Below are 17,380 nucleotides of genomic sequence, written 5' to 3'. Positions count from 1 at the left end.
CACCCGTGGCCCCCCAGCGCCCAGCAGCCACCCCACCCCGTTCTCAGGCCTTTGCCCACCAGGAGGCTGTCGGACCGCAGTGGGCACGCAGCAGCCGCTCCGCCCAGCAGAGGACCTCCTCGCTGCCTCCCCTCCTTCCCTCGCCCTCAAGCCTACAAGACTGAACAAATATTAATAAAGGACATCACTCACTTAAAACCCCTGGGAAACTTGCTCTGAACGCCTCTTTAGGCCACTACCTTCTCTCCCCAGAGAGCGCAGGCAGCAAATCGCTGTAGCCTTCAAAATTTGCGTTTGTCCCACTTAATGGCTCCCGACAAAGGTGGAACAGCTATTTGAAAATCCAAGAAGCCGCTGCTCGTGCTCCCAACAGGCCGCTGTGAACAGACTCCAACACGCGAAGCACCCCACACAGACACTTGCTCAGTGACCTTTTTTTTTTTTTTCAAAGCCAGGATGCAAACCCACTGAACTCTGCTTTCAGGCCCCATCTGCCCCCTTGATGGAGCAGCCCACACAGTTTTTTCAAAGAAACATTATTTGATCTGAAAAACATCTGGAACCTGCTTCCCTAGCACTTGCCTGGAAGCTTTTGGCCGACATCAGATGCTCAATTACGGGGCAAACATCCTGTGGATGGGGGACAGGCGGCTTTATTAAAACGTTTCTGAAGGGCTGGGCCCAGCCCTGACCGGAGGTTGTGTAAACCCTGGAGCAGCGAGTATAAGGACAGGAAAGGCGGCGGGGGATAAAGAGGACTGGCCGTGAAGATCAAGGCCAGCGAAGCCACCAGGGAACAACACGTCAGTCACCCAAGTGCTTCCGAGTCTGTTCTGTTGACAATGACAACAGCTCACGTTCTCACCATTATGAGATGCCCAGTGCGGGCCGGGCTGGGGTTTGTTTCTGTTTGTGTCCCTGGAACAGTGTCCGGAGAGAGGAGGGCTCCAACACGATGTACTCCAGAGGATGGATGCGTGAGTGATACCCCAAGTCCAGTGTGAACACTGGGGGCTGTTTTCCAGTAATCAGGGTGGGTTCGAGAGGCAAAATTACAGAACCGAAAGAGCAGGGGACGGGAAGGCAGGAGACTTGTCATCTCGGGCTGGTTCCTCCACTCCCCAGCTTTGTCAAGTGTGACCTCGGACAGCGCCCCCGCCTGCAGTTGTGGGGATCATCCCTGCTCTGCCAGCTCTGAATGCAGCTGGAAGGATCCGGTGGAATCCTGCATGAATTGCTTCTTTGCCACCCCAAAATCGGACTGCCAAGGTTAGAAAGGGTGATGAGCAACTCTCCTCTTTTACCTCGTCCCACTGTGGCCAAAGCACCCCCATAACAGATGGCTGAGCAGCCTGGGCTGGGGTGGGACAAAGCTGTGTGATTTCAGCAGACTTTGGCTGGGGACAAAGGATAAAATGACACGACCTGTGAGCAGGTTATCCTCCATACGGGCATCCCTGTCTGGGTGCTGGGCGCTGCCTCACCAGGCCTGGCTTCACCCGCCATCCCTTCTCTCTGTCACCACCTCACTGGCTCTTGCCTCTCGGCCTCAGACTCACACAGGCCTCCCTGAGCCTCCCGCAGCCCAAACTTCTGTGCCTTCCACCCTTCAGACTATTACAAGCCAAGCTCTTATTAGAATGACAACTGATGCTGTTTCTTAAGTTCCTGTCACTTGCTAGGCACTGAGTCGTGGTTGTATGGCGTTACTTCTTCCCTAAACAACCACTGAGGCATCGGTGGTCTCCCCAGTGGACTCCTCCCTGGGTCCTGACTGTACCTTCTGCTCCCCACCCACTGTCCCGGAACTGTTGTCTCCATCACTCAGGAGCCATGCCGGGCCCTCCCCCAGCCTGGGCCTGCAGCAGCCTCCCCGCTGCTGTCGGAACTGACTTCTACGGCTGGCTGCTCTTGACCACCCTATATCCTCACCCTAGTGAACCTGGCCACCTGGAAGATTCCATCCCCCACCCCCTGTGGAGCTGAGGACCCAGATCTAGGCCTCCATCTCTGCCTTCTCTTCTCAGCATCAGATCCCAGGCCTGCTTATTGGGCAGCTGCCTCTGGGTGCACACGGGATCCTCGAATTCAGTGTATGCAGAGGTCACTGCCCCCGTCTGTCATCCCTGTAGGTCTAGTACTTCTCTCGTGACCCTTACTTGGTGAAAGCATCATAATTAGGGACAGGGCCCAATCACTCCAGTCACCCTGATGATTATTAACAGTAGCTCCTTCACTCTCAAAAGTGTCTTGTTTTTTCGGATAAACTATAAGCTCAGCTTTATTCTTACCCACCCATCTGCCCATCACGGACCTGAAGGTCATTCTGCCCTTCACCTCCTCTGCGCAGGACCCCCGTTCCCCCGCAGTCACCAAGCCCTGTGGATTCAGCCTTCTTTGTATCTCTCAGATCTAGGCCATGATTTGCACCCTTACCTATGCGGCTTCAGCTGGGTGCTCTCCCTGCCTTGAGTGTCACTTTACTTCCATTCTTCCACCCATGCAGCCAGAGTGACCTTCCTGAATTGCAAACTGATCACATTCACCAGTCTAAAAATCAAACCATGACACCACCCCCTCCCCAGCTTGGCTTCAAGAAAAAATCCAGACTCCACTCCAGAGCCCATGAAGCTTCTACAGCCCCTCCCGATGTGGCCCTGCCACCTCCCAAGCATCAGCCCTGATTGGGTCACTTGGCTCCCCATCTATGCCCTCTGCCTGTTCATCATTCATAGTTTGGCTTAGGGTCACCTCCTCCTGGAGGCCTCTCCTGATTCCAGCTTAGCTTGGCTGCCCTCGTGGTACCCACGGTTCCTCTGTCTCACCACTGACACCAGCATCCCCACCTTTGCCGTACACCTGCCTGGCTCCCCACCTAGGCTGGGAGCTCTACGATGCCATCTTTTATCTTTGATTTCCGGCACCAACATGTTGCTTGTGTGTTCAATAAATATCTGTTAAGTGAATCATTTCATATCCGTAGCACCAAATGTGTACCGACTGCCATCTCTGGAGCAAACGGTCCTGTGCTCGGCTGCTCCCATGTACACGCACACTCCATGGCCCAAGTGCCTGCCCCGTGGCCCGTCTTTCCCAGACGAGCGCATCTGCACATCCACCTTGGCTGCTCTAACCAGCATGAGCTCGGGCATTGGGAGCCCTGGGTCCTGTCTCCGCTAATCATTTGTGACCACAGCACCTCCACTTTTCTCTGTGTGTGTAAAGAGAAGGGTGTGAGTGGCTGGTGAGCGCAGAGGGACCTGTCAGCGAGGAGTCTGTGACTCTATCGCATGGGTATGCCTCCAGATTCCAGGCCTGCACATAATTTGTGTCGAAATTTGTGTCTCTACCTTGGGCCCACAGGACAAGGAGGTGGCCCCCAGGAGGCAGCAACACAGACACTGCAGTTGTAGGGTGGTTTGAGGACATGCCTGCCCAGCCAGGTAGAGGACATTGAGTCAACCTGCTTTCTAAGGAGGAGACACAGGGCCCAGCTGAGCCTGCCTGGGAAGCTGAGGGACAGCAGGACGGAAGTGCTGTGGTCTTTGTTCCTTTCCTCGAATGCAATGCACATTCCCCACTTAAAGGCAATTTCTTCATTTCAAAAGGATTCCAGCTGCTTAAATTCAAGGTGAAGAATAAGCCCTAGTCAAGAAGCTTCTCAGGGGCCTTACAGTTTTCATTGGCTTGAGAAGGAATGTATTTTAAGATGTTTGCCTCTTAATGTTTGTCAAAGTGCCTGGGGAGAAAGCTTCCTCTCACTTCAACACCTCGCTCAGCGCTCAGCAGCTGTTGGCACAGGGACCCTCCATATTTTCCTGCATTACTCTGCTTTCTCAGGAACCCACCTGAATTCCTCGTTCTCTCCCTGCTTCCCGCTTCCCGCCTCCTAGTCCACACCGACCCTGGGTGGAGGAGAGACTAGTGCTGGCCCACGGGCCACCAGGCTCACTCAGCAGCTTTCCTTCAGATGCCCCAGGACACCCAGCAGCTTAAAGGGAAAGCCGCTGGGCTCACCTGTCTCATAGCTCACACGCCATGAGGTCTCCTTCTGTCTGCCATTCATTCATCCATTCATCCATCCAAACACCCACTTGGTCACTCAGTCAGTCAACATGGGGTCTGTGACGTTGGTAGGGGCTGTGGGTGGTTCAAAGATATATAACGCCCGGTCTTGTTATAATTTGGTTGAATCTATGAATATACAACCACGACACAAAACAGAAAGAAGTAAACTCTGGGATTAGAGGGTAGAGGACATTAAAAATGCTCTGAAAAAGTAGAGATCAGCTAGGGATGAGAGCGAGTCCTAAAAGGAAGCAGTCAGGGAAGGCTTCTTGGAGGAGAAAGCATTTTGGTGGGGGCAGGGTGTCTCAGAGTATAGGGTCCAAATATGAGGAAGTGGCCTGAAAAAAGGCGTGGAGACAGGAAGCTCTGCAGTAGGCACAGAGGCACTTCCTATGCTCACTGTTCCCCTCCTTCCAGGGCCTGGAGGTTTGCTTGGGAGGGGTGGGGAGTGGGCTCCCTGGGCATGTCCTTTGGCAGCCACAGCTTTGGTGGCATTGTTTAATAATCTTTGAAGGAAGGCACTGTCCCCACACAGCCAGTCACCAACCTCTTGCCTTTTTCCATCAGTCACTAGGACTCAGGTTCCCCTGCCCCTACTTCTGAGGAACGCTGTTCCTGATAGTACCCACTTCCCCACCAACTTTCCCAGTCATTCTCTCTCTCTAGGTGTGTGTTCTCTCTACCCCAGAAAGGAAGCTCCAGCCACCATCTCATTTCTCACTGTCCCTGGCCTGTCTGCACCTCCACGCCACCATCTTCCTTAGCGACCACTGCTCTTCCTGTCCTAGGAAAGCATCCCCTCCGCGAGCCTCCTCCACTCAGCCAGCATCTCAGTGTCTACCTGAGAGTCCGTGCCAGTGGTTCAAGGGTCAAGCCTCTAGAGTGGGGCAGACCTGGACTGAACCCTGGCTCTGCCGCTTTCCAGCTCTGCACTTGGCCCGCTCCCTCCTTCCGCAGGAACTTCTCTCGTTTTTCCTACCCGACACCTATGCTCTTCTGATAACCGCACCTTGCTTCTCCTTGGGGGAGCCATCCTCTTCTGCTCTCAACTCCTGTAGGTTAAGTAGGGCTGCCCTGGGTCACTGTTTGGCTCAGGGATAGGCATGCTCTCCAAACAGGACAAATAAATCTTGGGACTTTTAATGCCCGGAAAGGGTCAACTATTCCCACTGGGATAATAAACTAGTAAAAACAAATCTGAAGCCGATAATTTTTGTCACCACACACAGTCTATTACACATAAAACCAGCATGGAAAAAGAAGAAAAGAAAATAGAGAGGCAGACGGATTCCTGGTGACATTATTTGAGCCCTGGATTCAGCCACGCCTGAAGTCATCTCTGGAGTTTTCAGTTTGTGAACCAATAACGCCTTCCCTCTTTTTTGGCACAGCCAGTTTGAGTTGGCTTTTGTCACTTGCCACGAACAGTCTCGAGTAAAGAAAAACTTGCAGAGTCGATGAGAGGATGAAATGACATGTGAATAGTTATAGCATAAAATGGGTACCACCTGATGAATGGTGGCATTCGATAACTGTCTCTGCCTTCTCAAAGGTCAAATTTCCATAAAGTATAGTTACCATAGTAGAAATACTACTTTTTTTCTTTCCACCCACCACTTTGACCAAACTTTCTCTGGTGAAATCTGCCATCCTTGGCTTTTCTTAATCACAGCTCTGTGTCCCTCCTAAGTCTCCAGGTTTTCTTCCCCACCTCACCTCAGGAGGGGAGATGTCAGGATCTGGAGGGATACTATCTTCTCTGTGTTATATACCCATATCCCAGGACGATCAGTATCAACTAAACTGAATCAAATGCAAAGACTTTCCAAACTTGCTTCAAACTTGTCCCTCCCAAGGACACCAGATACTCAGAGAAGTCTATACTGCCATCTAGTGGAAACATGCAGCAATACCCCACGGAACGGATTCCTCTACTGAGAATCCCTCTTGGGACAGTCACTGGGCTGTGAAATCGCCTGGTCCAACTTCCTCACTCCTTAAGTGACAAGCCCGAATTAATGGTGACTTGAGAGTCCTGCCCCCTGGGGCAGCATTATACTCTTCTCTAAAGGACTGGGCTTCTGCCCTGCTTCTGCAGCCTTCCACCTCCTGTCCCACAAGTTAGAATCACAGCAACTTACGTTTCCTCTGCTTCTCCTACCTGTCCGTGTGTGACCCAGGTCAAGAGTCTCCAGAGAGGAGGGTTGATGTGTGCATGCGTATACACGTGTGTGAGGCTTGGGAGGGTGGAGGGAGAACAGACCAAGAAGGTCTCCTCATTATTTGCTGGCTCAGTCTCCCAGAAAAAAAGATGTTACAGCAAACACGATAGCCGGTCATGTTTTTTGTTCTCAGACTCATAAATTGTAAAACATATTACAATTTCTTTGTTCTCTAATAGTGAAAAACAGTTCAAGAAAGAAAGAAAAATCTATCCCTCTACCTCTGAGTAATCCAGGCGACCCCTAACCCTGAACTGGTTGTCTTGCTCAGCCTGTGCTGTCACCAGGCTGGACTGACAGAGGGGAAGAGCCAGCTGTGGCCAGTCCATGACACCACGCACAGAGGGGACCAGAAGGCTGGCCTCGGTGTGCATGTGGTCATACCCTGACCACGACCTTCTGTCTCCACCCACAGTCCTTGTTCCTGGGTTGACAATGACACCTCCTACTAAAACAAAGCAGAAAATCACCTTCCACCCCCAATGCTTTGGGGGTTCGGTCAGGCCCAGGAGTCAAGGAAGAAAGAAATGGTGACCAGAACACTGGAGTAGCTCTCCCAGGCCACGGCCTAGTCCCTGGGAGCAGCAGCTACGGCCCCACTTCCCACTTTCATGGCCATTCCCCAGGTTTACTATATCCCCAAACCAAGGGAATCTTCCAGAGCAAGATGATACTAATCACTTCCAAGTAAAAGGAACAGTTATTTCCAATTCCTAAATGCTTCAATTTATTTCAGACAACTTAGGGCAAACTTTTGAGCATGTTTCATATTGCAATGACTAAGAGTCAAGATGCACTAACCTCTGCTTGTTTAACCTACGTGAGAAGTGCTGCCTGTTACAAATTCGCTCCCCCCCTTTCAGAAGATCATTCTGAAAGCCCAGCTACCATGCATCTACAGAAAGGATTCTCCAGAACCTCTTCTTTCTACCCTCTCTCTCCAGACTCAAAAGCATGCATTAGCTGGTCTCCACAATGACTAAGGGTCCAGGCTTGGGGGTTGAGGGACTACAGGAGCAGGGAAAGGCCTTGCCAGTAAGTAGCCCCTGAGCCCCAACAAAGCTCCCACTCTGTAACCCTCCCAACCACTTCAACCTCCTTCTAGGCCATGGTGCTGCTCTATGGAAGGCACATACTTATGACAACAGCCATCTGTTACCACCAGACCCAACCCAGATGGCTCTGCACACAGTTTCTAGTCTCTCAGATGAGAAAATTCAGAGGCAAACCGAGACCCACAACTTTCCCCACTCCAGGCCAGATCCACTCACTCACCTCTAAGGCCCCCGAGAACTTGACTGTCGGCTGGGACCAGCGGGTGATCTTTTGTCTGTAGTCGTTGCAGTCAGGAATATACATGCAGCCGATGTTCCCCAACTCAGGGTAGAAAACTTCAAGGCCCCTATGGTGAGAGGGAGGTGGTTGGCCCATATCAGGGTTTTAGGGGAGCCTCGGATTCATAAGGCTTCAGTCTAGCATTGTTGGGAATGTAAAGTCAAGTGGGATTGAATCCTACTAACTAGTTGTGTGACCCGTGTGACCTCGGCACCTCGGTTTAGTCACCTGTGAAATGGGCACACTAATAATGTCTACTTATGGGGTTGATGTGAGAAGTAAAGCAAGTGATCAATGTTTATAGCAGGGCCTGGCCAGTCATCAGTGCCCAGGAAGTATTACCTACCAGAAGTATTTACTTTTCAAAAAGAACTTATATTCACAGGCAAATTCAGTCAGCATCTTTAAAATAGCATTGCGTTTATAAGAATAACATTTACAAAATGCTTTTCAAGAAGGTTATTATGTAAAGAAAAGTTTAGCAAGTTAACACAGCCTTCCTCATGGGCACAGACTGTTCTCTCCCCTACATAATTAAGATGCTCTCAATGTTTGGAAATCCTACCATTAAAATAATCCACTTCTTTGGGTTAAGTATTGCCCGTACCCTAGGCTCTCAACCTACTATTTGCTGCGCTTTCAAAATGCAAATCTCTCTCAGGGGGTAAAACATCTAGTCATTAAGACTGTAGTATGAATTTATTTATCTACTTTCTCCCTGAGAAGAAGGGCCTACACAGCATGTGTACTCTGAGACTCAGGCTTAGTGGGCGTGCTGTTCCCACAACGCCACCAGAATTAGCCTTAAGGGCTCATCTGTATTCAAAACTCAGGGATGTAAGCCAGGCTTTCAAATAGGTATTTAGAAAAAAAAAAAAAAGAAAACAAAAACACCTCTGTGCCAACTTTTTTTTTACTTGCTTCTTCCTCCCTGCCCTTCTGTCATTTTTTATCACGAAGACCCAGGGTCTGTAGGGTTTTATCAACTGGTGGCACTAATTCAGCACCAATAGGAATGTCCAATTTTGGGTGCAGGGGAAGAAGACTATATTCAACGCAAATAGGTCAATCGCAATACAGCACGGCTCTGCAATACCTCAATAGTGTTATAGCTCAATTAGGAGGCAGCAAGGTTATGAGGCCACCCTGAGTGTGAGGTGGCATTGCCCCTATAGAGAACTCTGTTCCCCTCAGGTGAGATATCTTCATTTCCAGCCAACGAAAAACAGTGTCTTCACTGGAAAAGGAAAATATGCTTTCAAAACCCCAGGGGGACTGGCTTATGTAAAGAGAAGTCTCTGCCCCTGGTCTCTGATTGGTCTGTTCTCATGCAAATGAGGACTCCAAATCCTCAAAGTTTGATTGGTCCAAAAAGCACTGTCCTGATTGGTCAAAATGGAGTTACTCTGATTGGTTGGTGAAGATGTGAATGAGGACATAGCCTTGGCACTCCAATTGGATGAGGAAAGTCTCATTCCTATTGGTTGAAATTCAATTCCAGGAACTCTTTTGTAAGGGTTGACTTATTTTAGTATAAGTGCTGCTGGAGCCAGCACAGTATCAGCATTGGCTTAGCCTTTAGGAACACAGTGCAAGCAGGCAGTTTAGTGCAGGCTAAAGTGCAGCTCGCAGGCTCATATGAGAGTCCCCTGTTTAGCAACAGCTGCTAAGCTGTGTTTATAAATTTAAGCTCAGTTAGCCACCATGAACTCTTCTCAACAGGTACATTCATTCTCAAGGTCTACTTGGTTAAGATGATTCACTGAGAGAAGAGGTGGGTCCTCAGCCTTTTCAAATAGCCCAGTGTGGCTGAGCGGCTCCACAGCCTGCCAGCGGTCATCAGAGCTGGCCGCAGTTCTCTGCTGGGAGTGATGCCTGAAGGGAACCCAGTGAGAATATAATTTGGGGGAGTAGAACTGGAGGAGGAGCTCCCAACCTCAGTCAGAACCTTGGAAAAGGCAAGAACAGCTTCCTGGTGGAGAGTCTTCCAGAAGCTTCTGAGATCCCACCTTAGGCAAAGGCACAACACCTGGCAGATGCAAAATTCAGCACCCCAATGCCAGGACTCAGGCCAACTGAGGAAGGACAGTTTACCGTAGCCACTTAGCTGAATCACCGGCTTGCTGAGAGAACTTGTTTCTTTTAATTCTTCCCAAGTTTACAGTCATTTCTTTTGGATGGCATGGTTTTAATAGTGTTTAAAGAATGTTTAGAGGATGGGTTTTCATTTATCTTCACAGCAGCCTTTAAAGGACATTCTGGTTTGTTTCTGTCACAACTTCCCGTCCTGTAGCTAGTGAGACCTGAGGCCAAGAGAGGTGAGGATTTAGCACTGACAGAGAGGTGAGGATTTAGCACATGGCATGGAATTGGGGCAGTGAGGAGGGAAACTGAGGACCAGAGGAGCCTTCCTTGGGGAACAAGCAGGTCCCCTCTTGTTGTCCTGGGATAATTGTTACGAATGCTAAAATCGTTAAGCAAAATCAGCAAGTCGACATTTGGTGAGTGGTCTCGAAGCCACGGAGAGTGCCCTGGCAGGGTATATGCCGGGGGGCTGGGGCTTAGATCTGTGCCTTCCCTTTCCAACCCGTCACACCCTGCCAACCCAGAGTGCGAAGCCCTCATGTCACTCCACATAGCAGGATAGGCCAAGGGGTATGTGTGGGACTCTGCCTCGTTTAGCGGTTTTACCAAAGGCTGGGATCAGGACACAGAAGGCAAATTTATTAGATTTGTGAAGGGCACAAAGCTGATAGCTAACAATTCAGATGAGTAAATTGGCCTAAAAGACATGCACAAGCCCGAGATGAACTGAATCAAAAATCAAATTTAGTAAGAATACACTTTAAAATTTGAATTCCAGTTCACAAACCTCAAAGCTGCCATCTCCCTGCCGTGAATGCCCTTCCCATTCATGGCGTACTTTGATGCACGTCTGATCTCTATCCTGAGATCTGGGGCATCTTTGGGTCTCCTGACAAGACTAGAAGGCATCCGAGAGAGAGTGGGAAGAGGAGCGGGGACTCTGGTCCCAGCTTGGCTGTAATGGGATGCTGCATAAGGGACCAGAGGGAAAGGAAATAGCATTTATTGGGCCACCACCATAGATCAAATGCACCATATAATATGATTCCATTTCATACAGCAATACCTTGAAGGAGCTCGTGTCATTATTCTCATCTCTAAGATGAGTAAACTGAGGCCCAGAGAAAGCCAAGGGTAAACTGAGAGGGAGAAGAGGGACATGGATGTGGCTGGCAGTGTCTAAAACGCCCCCAAATAATCCCCATCCTCCTTGTGTTGTCCCCTCCCCTAGAGTGCGGGCCGGATTTTGTGACTTGCTTCTAACAAAAAGAACAAAACGGAAGTGAGAAGATGTCACTTCCAGGATTATAAGGAGACGGTGGCTTCTGCTTGGCGTCCCTCTCTCACGTGCTCTCCCTCTCTGGGAGAATCTGGCTGCCGTGTTGTAAACAGCCCCATGACAAGGGACCGAGGCCTGTCGCAGCCATGTGAAGGGAGCTCAGAAGCAGAACAGCCCACCTTGGCTAATCCATCCCTCAGATGAGACTGCATCCTTGGCCAACAGCTTGACTGCAACCTCCTGAGAGACCTTGAGCCAGAGATGCCCAGCTGAGCCACGCCCAGAGGAAATGTGAGACGATAAATGCGTGCAGCTGTCAGATCGGGGTAATTTGTTGTGAGCAGCAAAGAATGACTACGAAGGGCTTGTCTGCACTTTCCCTGTACCACACGGCTTCCTCAGGGAGTCACTTAGCTTCTCCAGGCTTCTGTTTGACCCTTCGGCATTGTAAGGATTGGATCTGAGAAAAACGGCTCCCCAGTTGTACCTATGGGACCAGCTCAGAGTTCCAGCTGCCCAAAAGCGAGTATGGAGATGAGGCTGACATCATGGAAGCATGAGGCGGCTCAATGGGCACCCCCACCCACTACCGTGTGGTTCTCAGTATGCAAGTGTGGGATGCCACACTTAGAAGAGAGCAATGGGTCTGCTTCCAACCGAACCTTCCTGAGAGAGGTGGACCAGAACCAAGGTCTGTGAGGAGGAATTGAAGGATAGAGGTAGGTGCCTGGATTACAAGAGCTGTAGGTGAAGGCAGGGTCACAACATCTGTCTCCAAACATTTGAAAGACCTTCAAGGAGAAGAGAAGCTAGACTCGTTCTACGCAGTGCACAGGGCAAGACTAGGGTGCACTCTGTGAAGGGTGGAACTTCTCAGAACAGAAGCGAGGGCTTTGGGAGGCAGCTCCCAGCCACCTAGGCCACCTGCACAGTGGCAGCAGGGAGAGGTTGTTGAGTGGACTCACCCAAAGGGTGGACTATGGCTCTTTGGGTTCTGAGGCTGAACCGGGGTTCTGGCTCTTAGTGTTTTTGTCAGTCTGGTCTGGCTTATCTCAGAAGTAGGTGAGCTGTTTGTTATTCTGAAAGAGCTTTTCTTTTAATGTTTTCCAGCAGCTTGTCGATGTACATAAAATTCCTCCTTTGTAGATCAATACCTTTAGGTATTGAGTCCTAAATTCAAAAATTTCCCATTAGACTCAAAATAGCCACAGGAAGAATAGCTTCGGGGGGTGGGGGTGTCTCTCAAAGATCAGAAGCCTGAGCCGAGCAGGTTTCTTGGGGAGTGAGCCCCAGCACAGGAGGCACTGATTTCTCCTCGGGGGTCTGATGTGTCCACAATGTGCTCCCATTCAGTGATGATCTCGTACAAACAGGAATCTTCAACAGGCATGAAGACAAAGCTTCCCTTTTGCAACAGTGATTTACAATCAAAAGACATCTCTTGGCATACAACTTTGGCATTGTAAGTCCATGTTTCTCAAACTGGGGGTGTGCTGCTGTGTTCTAGGGAGTCCTGAGAATGGCTGCCGCTACGGTCTGAATGTTTGCGTCCCGCTCCCCAAAATTCCTATGTTGAAATCCTAGCCCCCAATGTGATGATATTGGGAGGCGAGGCCTCCGAGAGGTGCTTGGGTCATGAGGGTGATGCCCTCATGAATGGAATTCTTCCCTTCTAAAAGGGACTTCAGAGAGATCTCTTGTTCCTTCTGCCACGTGAGGGCACGGTGAGAAAACACTCCTCTGTAAACCAGGAAGCTGTTTCTTAGCAGACATTGAACTTCCCACACCTTGATCTTTAATTTCTCAGCCTCCAGAACTCTGAGAAATAAATTTCTATTATTTATAAGTCCTATAGTCTGTGGCATTTTGCTATAGCAGCCTGAATGGACAAAGACGGTCCCCCTCCCGCCTTCTGGGGCCCCACCAGCCTTACTTGCAGAGAACAGCATCGGTGTCAGACAGGGCCTCGTACACACATGAGTCATTATCCTCCAGGTTTCCTGTGACGACCATCGTGAGGCCCAGAAACAGGGGTGCCATCACCAGCCTCATTGTCCAGCCCATGATCACCTGGAACAGAAGGAGCTTTTAGAGCTGCTAGACCCTCTCTGCAGGAGGCACCCTTACCACCCTGCACGCTCCGACTCTAGGGGCCCACCTGGCGCCACAGAGATCTCTGGTGAGCAGAGGGAGAAGGGTAGGCAGCTGCCTGGGCTCCAGCAGCTAATCTGCCACCTGGACACAAATGCCTTAGGAGGACCTGGGCCTACTCCAAATTGGACTCAATTTGCAGTCCTAGCTGAGGCCCCTCCTTCGTCAGGCTCTGCTGTCACTCCAGACCTAGCTGCCAGGGCCTGGAGCAGGCTGCAAAGCAGAGGTGCTTATATAAGCCTCTCAGCATAGCTCCACATCCTGCCCCTGCCACTTGCCCCGTGTGTGTTTGATTGGCCAAGGGCCAGCCTACTCCTTTGGCGTTAAGGCAAATTCTGGGAAGCTGGTGACCCCAGGCTTCTGGCTGGGGGCAGGTCCTGGGGTGCTTGCAAAAGCCTGACCTTGGTTGTTTTTCTAGGAGCAGAGCTTTGGCTGGGTCGTGTCCCTTGGATAGCTCTGCTTCTCTTGCCCATGGTTCCTCCACCACCTGTCTTGACAGCCTCGGGGCTGTCTGATGGTGCATGAGTGTGGACACAGTGATCTTGTGTAGGTGGGGCTGGTGCACATGGGGTACAGCTGCCCCAGCCCCGAGGCCACCTCTGAAGAGCCAGCTGAGGACAGAAGGGCCTGTTTGACTGCACCAGTGCTGAACTCAGCACTCTCCCAAAATAACAGTCTCTGGAGAAGAAGGCCAGCAGAGCTGCTGAGGAAGGGGGCAGGTTACACCAGCTCGGCGCCGGGGGGAGAGGATGGGGGGCTGGGGCTGAGCCACATTGAGCTCCCCAGGACGCAGGCCTGTGGGAAAGAGTGTGCAGGACTCTGACTGGAACCGGAGAGGGCAGGGGAAGGTCAAAGGTGGTTCTCCCAGAGCCTTTCCTATTGACCTGCTCTCTGTCCTCTTTGAGAGAGGGGTGTGGGGCCTGCGGGGGATGCTCTACCAGCAGGGAACCGAGGACTCCTGGGTTCTGTTCTGAGGTCCTTTGGGCTGCTGATGCTGGGGTAGGGGCACTATGCCTCTGTAGAATGTACCACTCCCCCCTTTTAAGAATAAGTAATATGACCTCGTAGCCCCTGTGCCTTGCTAAGTAAGATGAGATCATAGCTAGAAAGCTCAACCAGCTAGATCTTTAGAGGAACTATTTTCAGTATCGTTTGCTTTCCGGTTCAATTACCGCTTCCAGGATTCCAATTTCTAGCAGAAATCCCTTCTTTGGGGCTACAAATTAAACACACTTCTCAATAATGAGACTCCCTGAAGTATGACAAGGGCTTCCCCACAGAGAACTCATTTCAAAGATCTCCCCACTAGAAAGTGTCTCCTGGTGGCCTCCTCACAAGTCTGTCATGAGAATGAAATGAAATGAATTATTTAAGGCACTTAGTGAGGTACCTGGCGCCTGGGAGCGCTTAATAATTGATAGATGGTCTAAGTATCCTTCCTCACATCCATCCATTCATTCATTCATTCATTCGCAATCCATTTCACCAACAAGTTTTGAGCACCTCCCTGTGCCAGTCCTGAGGTAGAGGGTCCCTGTTCTCATAGAGCTCACAGGACAGTTAGAACCAGAGGACGATGCTGCCATAATGATCATCCGAGCCTAAGAGAACCTTGCCTTTAGAGCGGTGGCCACGAGAGGAGCCGAAACTTTCCTGGGTGCCAACAGCTCTTAGCACCAGCAACGAATGGCTGTCTGGGGGGTGGAGGGGATCCTCCGTGCAGGGTTGCTCCTGGTGAGCCCACTCCCATCCGCAATTCCTCCTTACTCAGTATGTGTTAGGCGTTTATCACTGAATCCTCATGATCCTCTGAAGTGTTGGAGACGGAGGCACAGAGAAATTAGCAAACCTGGACCTTGGTCACATGGGTAGTAAGTGATCGACCTGGGATTTGAACCCACAGCATCTGGCTCCAGACTCCAAGCTCCTTAACCCCTCTGCTCTACTGCTCCCTCTTGTGGTTCTGCTATAACCTCACTTGCTCCCCCACCCCACACCCTATTCCCTTTGTTCTTGGAATAAGGCCCAGAATCTTCCATGTCGCCGACAATATCCTGCCCTGATCTGCCTCTTCCTGCCTCTCTAGCCTTCTCTCTACTTTCTGCTGCTCAGTGGTAACTCCAGCTTGTCCCTCAAGTTCCTTCCTGCCCCAAGACCTATGACTCACCCCACTTCCCACCCTTTTTTGGTGGAGAACTGAAGTGGAGAAACTTACTCTGATCCCTGGGCTCCATTAAATTCCAGTTATACAGGATCAGAGAACTTTACTCCTTTACTTATTGTTCTTATATAAATTCTTTTGTAATTATTTGCTTAGTGATTTGCTTATAGCTCCAGGCAGTCCCAAGTCGGCAGCTAGCATTCCAAGTGCAGTCCCTGGTGTGTCCAGATGCTTAATAAATTCTTGTTTGAATGCCTGACAAACTCATCACTTCTGTTTCTGATAGTCCTTCTTTTCACTTAATAGCTCTTAACTCTCTATAAACATCAGTAGGAAACTAACCACTCAGGTTGGCACCTGGCCCTGGGTCCCTTTTGCTTATTTATCTAACCTTCTCTGGCTTGTTTTCACACAGAGAGATCTGACAGAATGCAGTGGTTCTTGGTATTTTCGAATCTGATTTTTCTCGTGAGGATTCACAGGACTTCACTTCATACTCAGAGTCCCAGATCTAGAAGCCATGTTCAAGCTGGAGAAGGCACAGATCTTGCTTCCCATCACCGACCTGTTTTGCTCAGGTGCCTCACGTCTGGAAGGTCCCACCTTCAGATCCCTCGGTGGTCACCTCTGAAGCCTCCTTTTCTTCCTTCAGCCACCTGGGCTGGAACCAACACTATCAATCAGGCAAAGCCTGATGACTTCCTGAGGTGCCTCAGCCCCTCTGGAGGCTGGGATTTGCTGAGCCGATATTCTCAGAATTCATGACGCTCCCTCTCCTCCCTCTAGGCCTCCTGTGCCTGACACCCCCAATCGCTGCCCACGTGTCACCTCCTTTCTCTATCCAGACACAGATGCTTATACTTTCTCTTCCTCCTAAACTTTCCCACTATGCCCTCTGGAGTCTCTGAACTGCAGTGACCAAATTCCCCCTAGATGCCAGTTTGGAATCTCAGTCTGCCTCACCTACACGGAGGGGAGAGGGGCTGAAGGTCAAATCGATCACCAGGGGCCAGTGATTTAATCAATTATACCTATGTAGTGAAACTTCCATAGAAACCTAAAAGGATGGGGTTTGGAGAGCTTCCATGGTGGTAAACACATGGAGGTTCAGGGAAGGTGGCATGTCCTGAGATGTGAAAGTTCTGTGCCCCTTCTCACATACTTTGCCCTATACATGTCTTCCATCTGGCTGTTTCTGAGTTATATCATTTTGTAATAAACTGGGAATCCAAAAGTAAAATGTTTTTCTGAGTTCTGTGAGCTGCCCTACCAAATTAATCAAATCCAAGGAGGACAGTCGTTGGAAACTCTAATCTATAGCCAGTAAGTTAGAAGTCCAGGTGATAACCTGGATTTGAGATTGGCATCTGAAGTGGGGGTGGGGGGGCAGTCTTTTATGACTGAGCCCTTAACTTGTGGGGTCTGATGCTGTCCAGGTAAATAGCGTCAGAAGGTCCAATTTTATTCTGTTGCAGGTAGCTATCCAGTTGTTCTAATACTATTTACCCCCAGAACTAGGCGAAAATAAATTTCTTTTGTTTAGGCTACCCAGTCTATTTGGCTAAACAAGCCCTGAAAAACTAATGCACTTGTCTTGTTCCTGAGCTTTGGGGAAAATTTTTCAGTCTTTCACCATTGAGTATGTTGTTAGCTATGGGTATTTCAAATATGTTGTTGGCAGGGTTGGTTTCTCCTGAGGCCTCTTTCCTTGGCTTGCAGATGTTTGTCTTCTCGCTGTCTTTCCTCGGTGCATGTGTATGTTTTGTGTCTCTTTGTCTGTCCAAATTTACACTTAATATCAGGATGCCAGTCAGATTGAATTAGGGTCTATTCTAATGGTTTTAACTTAATCACTTCTTTAAAGGCTCTATCTCCAAATACAGTCGCATTCTCAGGTATTGGGGTTAGGGCTTCAACACATAAATTTTGGGAGGACACGATTCAGTCCATGACAATAAGGATGCCCACTTTCACTACTCCTATTTAACACACTGGAAGTTCTAGCCAGAGAAATTAGACCAAAAATTAAATAAATAAATAAATGGCAAATTGGAAGGGAAGAGGTAAAATTATCTCTGT

At 49.8% G+C, this 17,380-nt stretch overlaps 1 protein-coding gene across 1 annotated transcript in view; it reads right to left on the bottom strand.

Moving 5' to 3' along the window:
- PEBP4 (phosphatidylethanolamine binding protein 4) overlaps positions 1–13,053 on the bottom strand; it is a 206,956-nt gene extending 193,903 nt beyond the window's left edge. The window contains exons 1-2 of the mRNA XM_011366639.1: positions 12,923–13,053; positions 7,566–7,692 (exon numbers count right to left, since the gene is read on the bottom strand). Coding sequence (XP_011364941.1) covers positions 7,566–7,692; positions 12,923–13,053 — 258 coding nt within the window. The remainder of the gene's footprint in view (positions 1–7,565; positions 7,693–12,922) is intronic.
- Positions 13,054–17,380: the final 4,327 nt, after the last annotated feature.

The sequence above is a fragment of the Pteropus vampyrus genome, unplaced genomic scaffold, assembly GCF_000151845.1.
Source record: "Pteropus vampyrus isolate Shadow unplaced genomic scaffold, Pvam_2.0 Scaffold126, whole genome shotgun sequence".
NCBI classification, from domain to species: Eukaryota; Metazoa; Chordata; class Mammalia; order Chiroptera; family Pteropodidae; genus Pteropus; species Pteropus vampyrus.
This window is presented reverse-complemented; position numbering and strand designations above follow the sequence as displayed.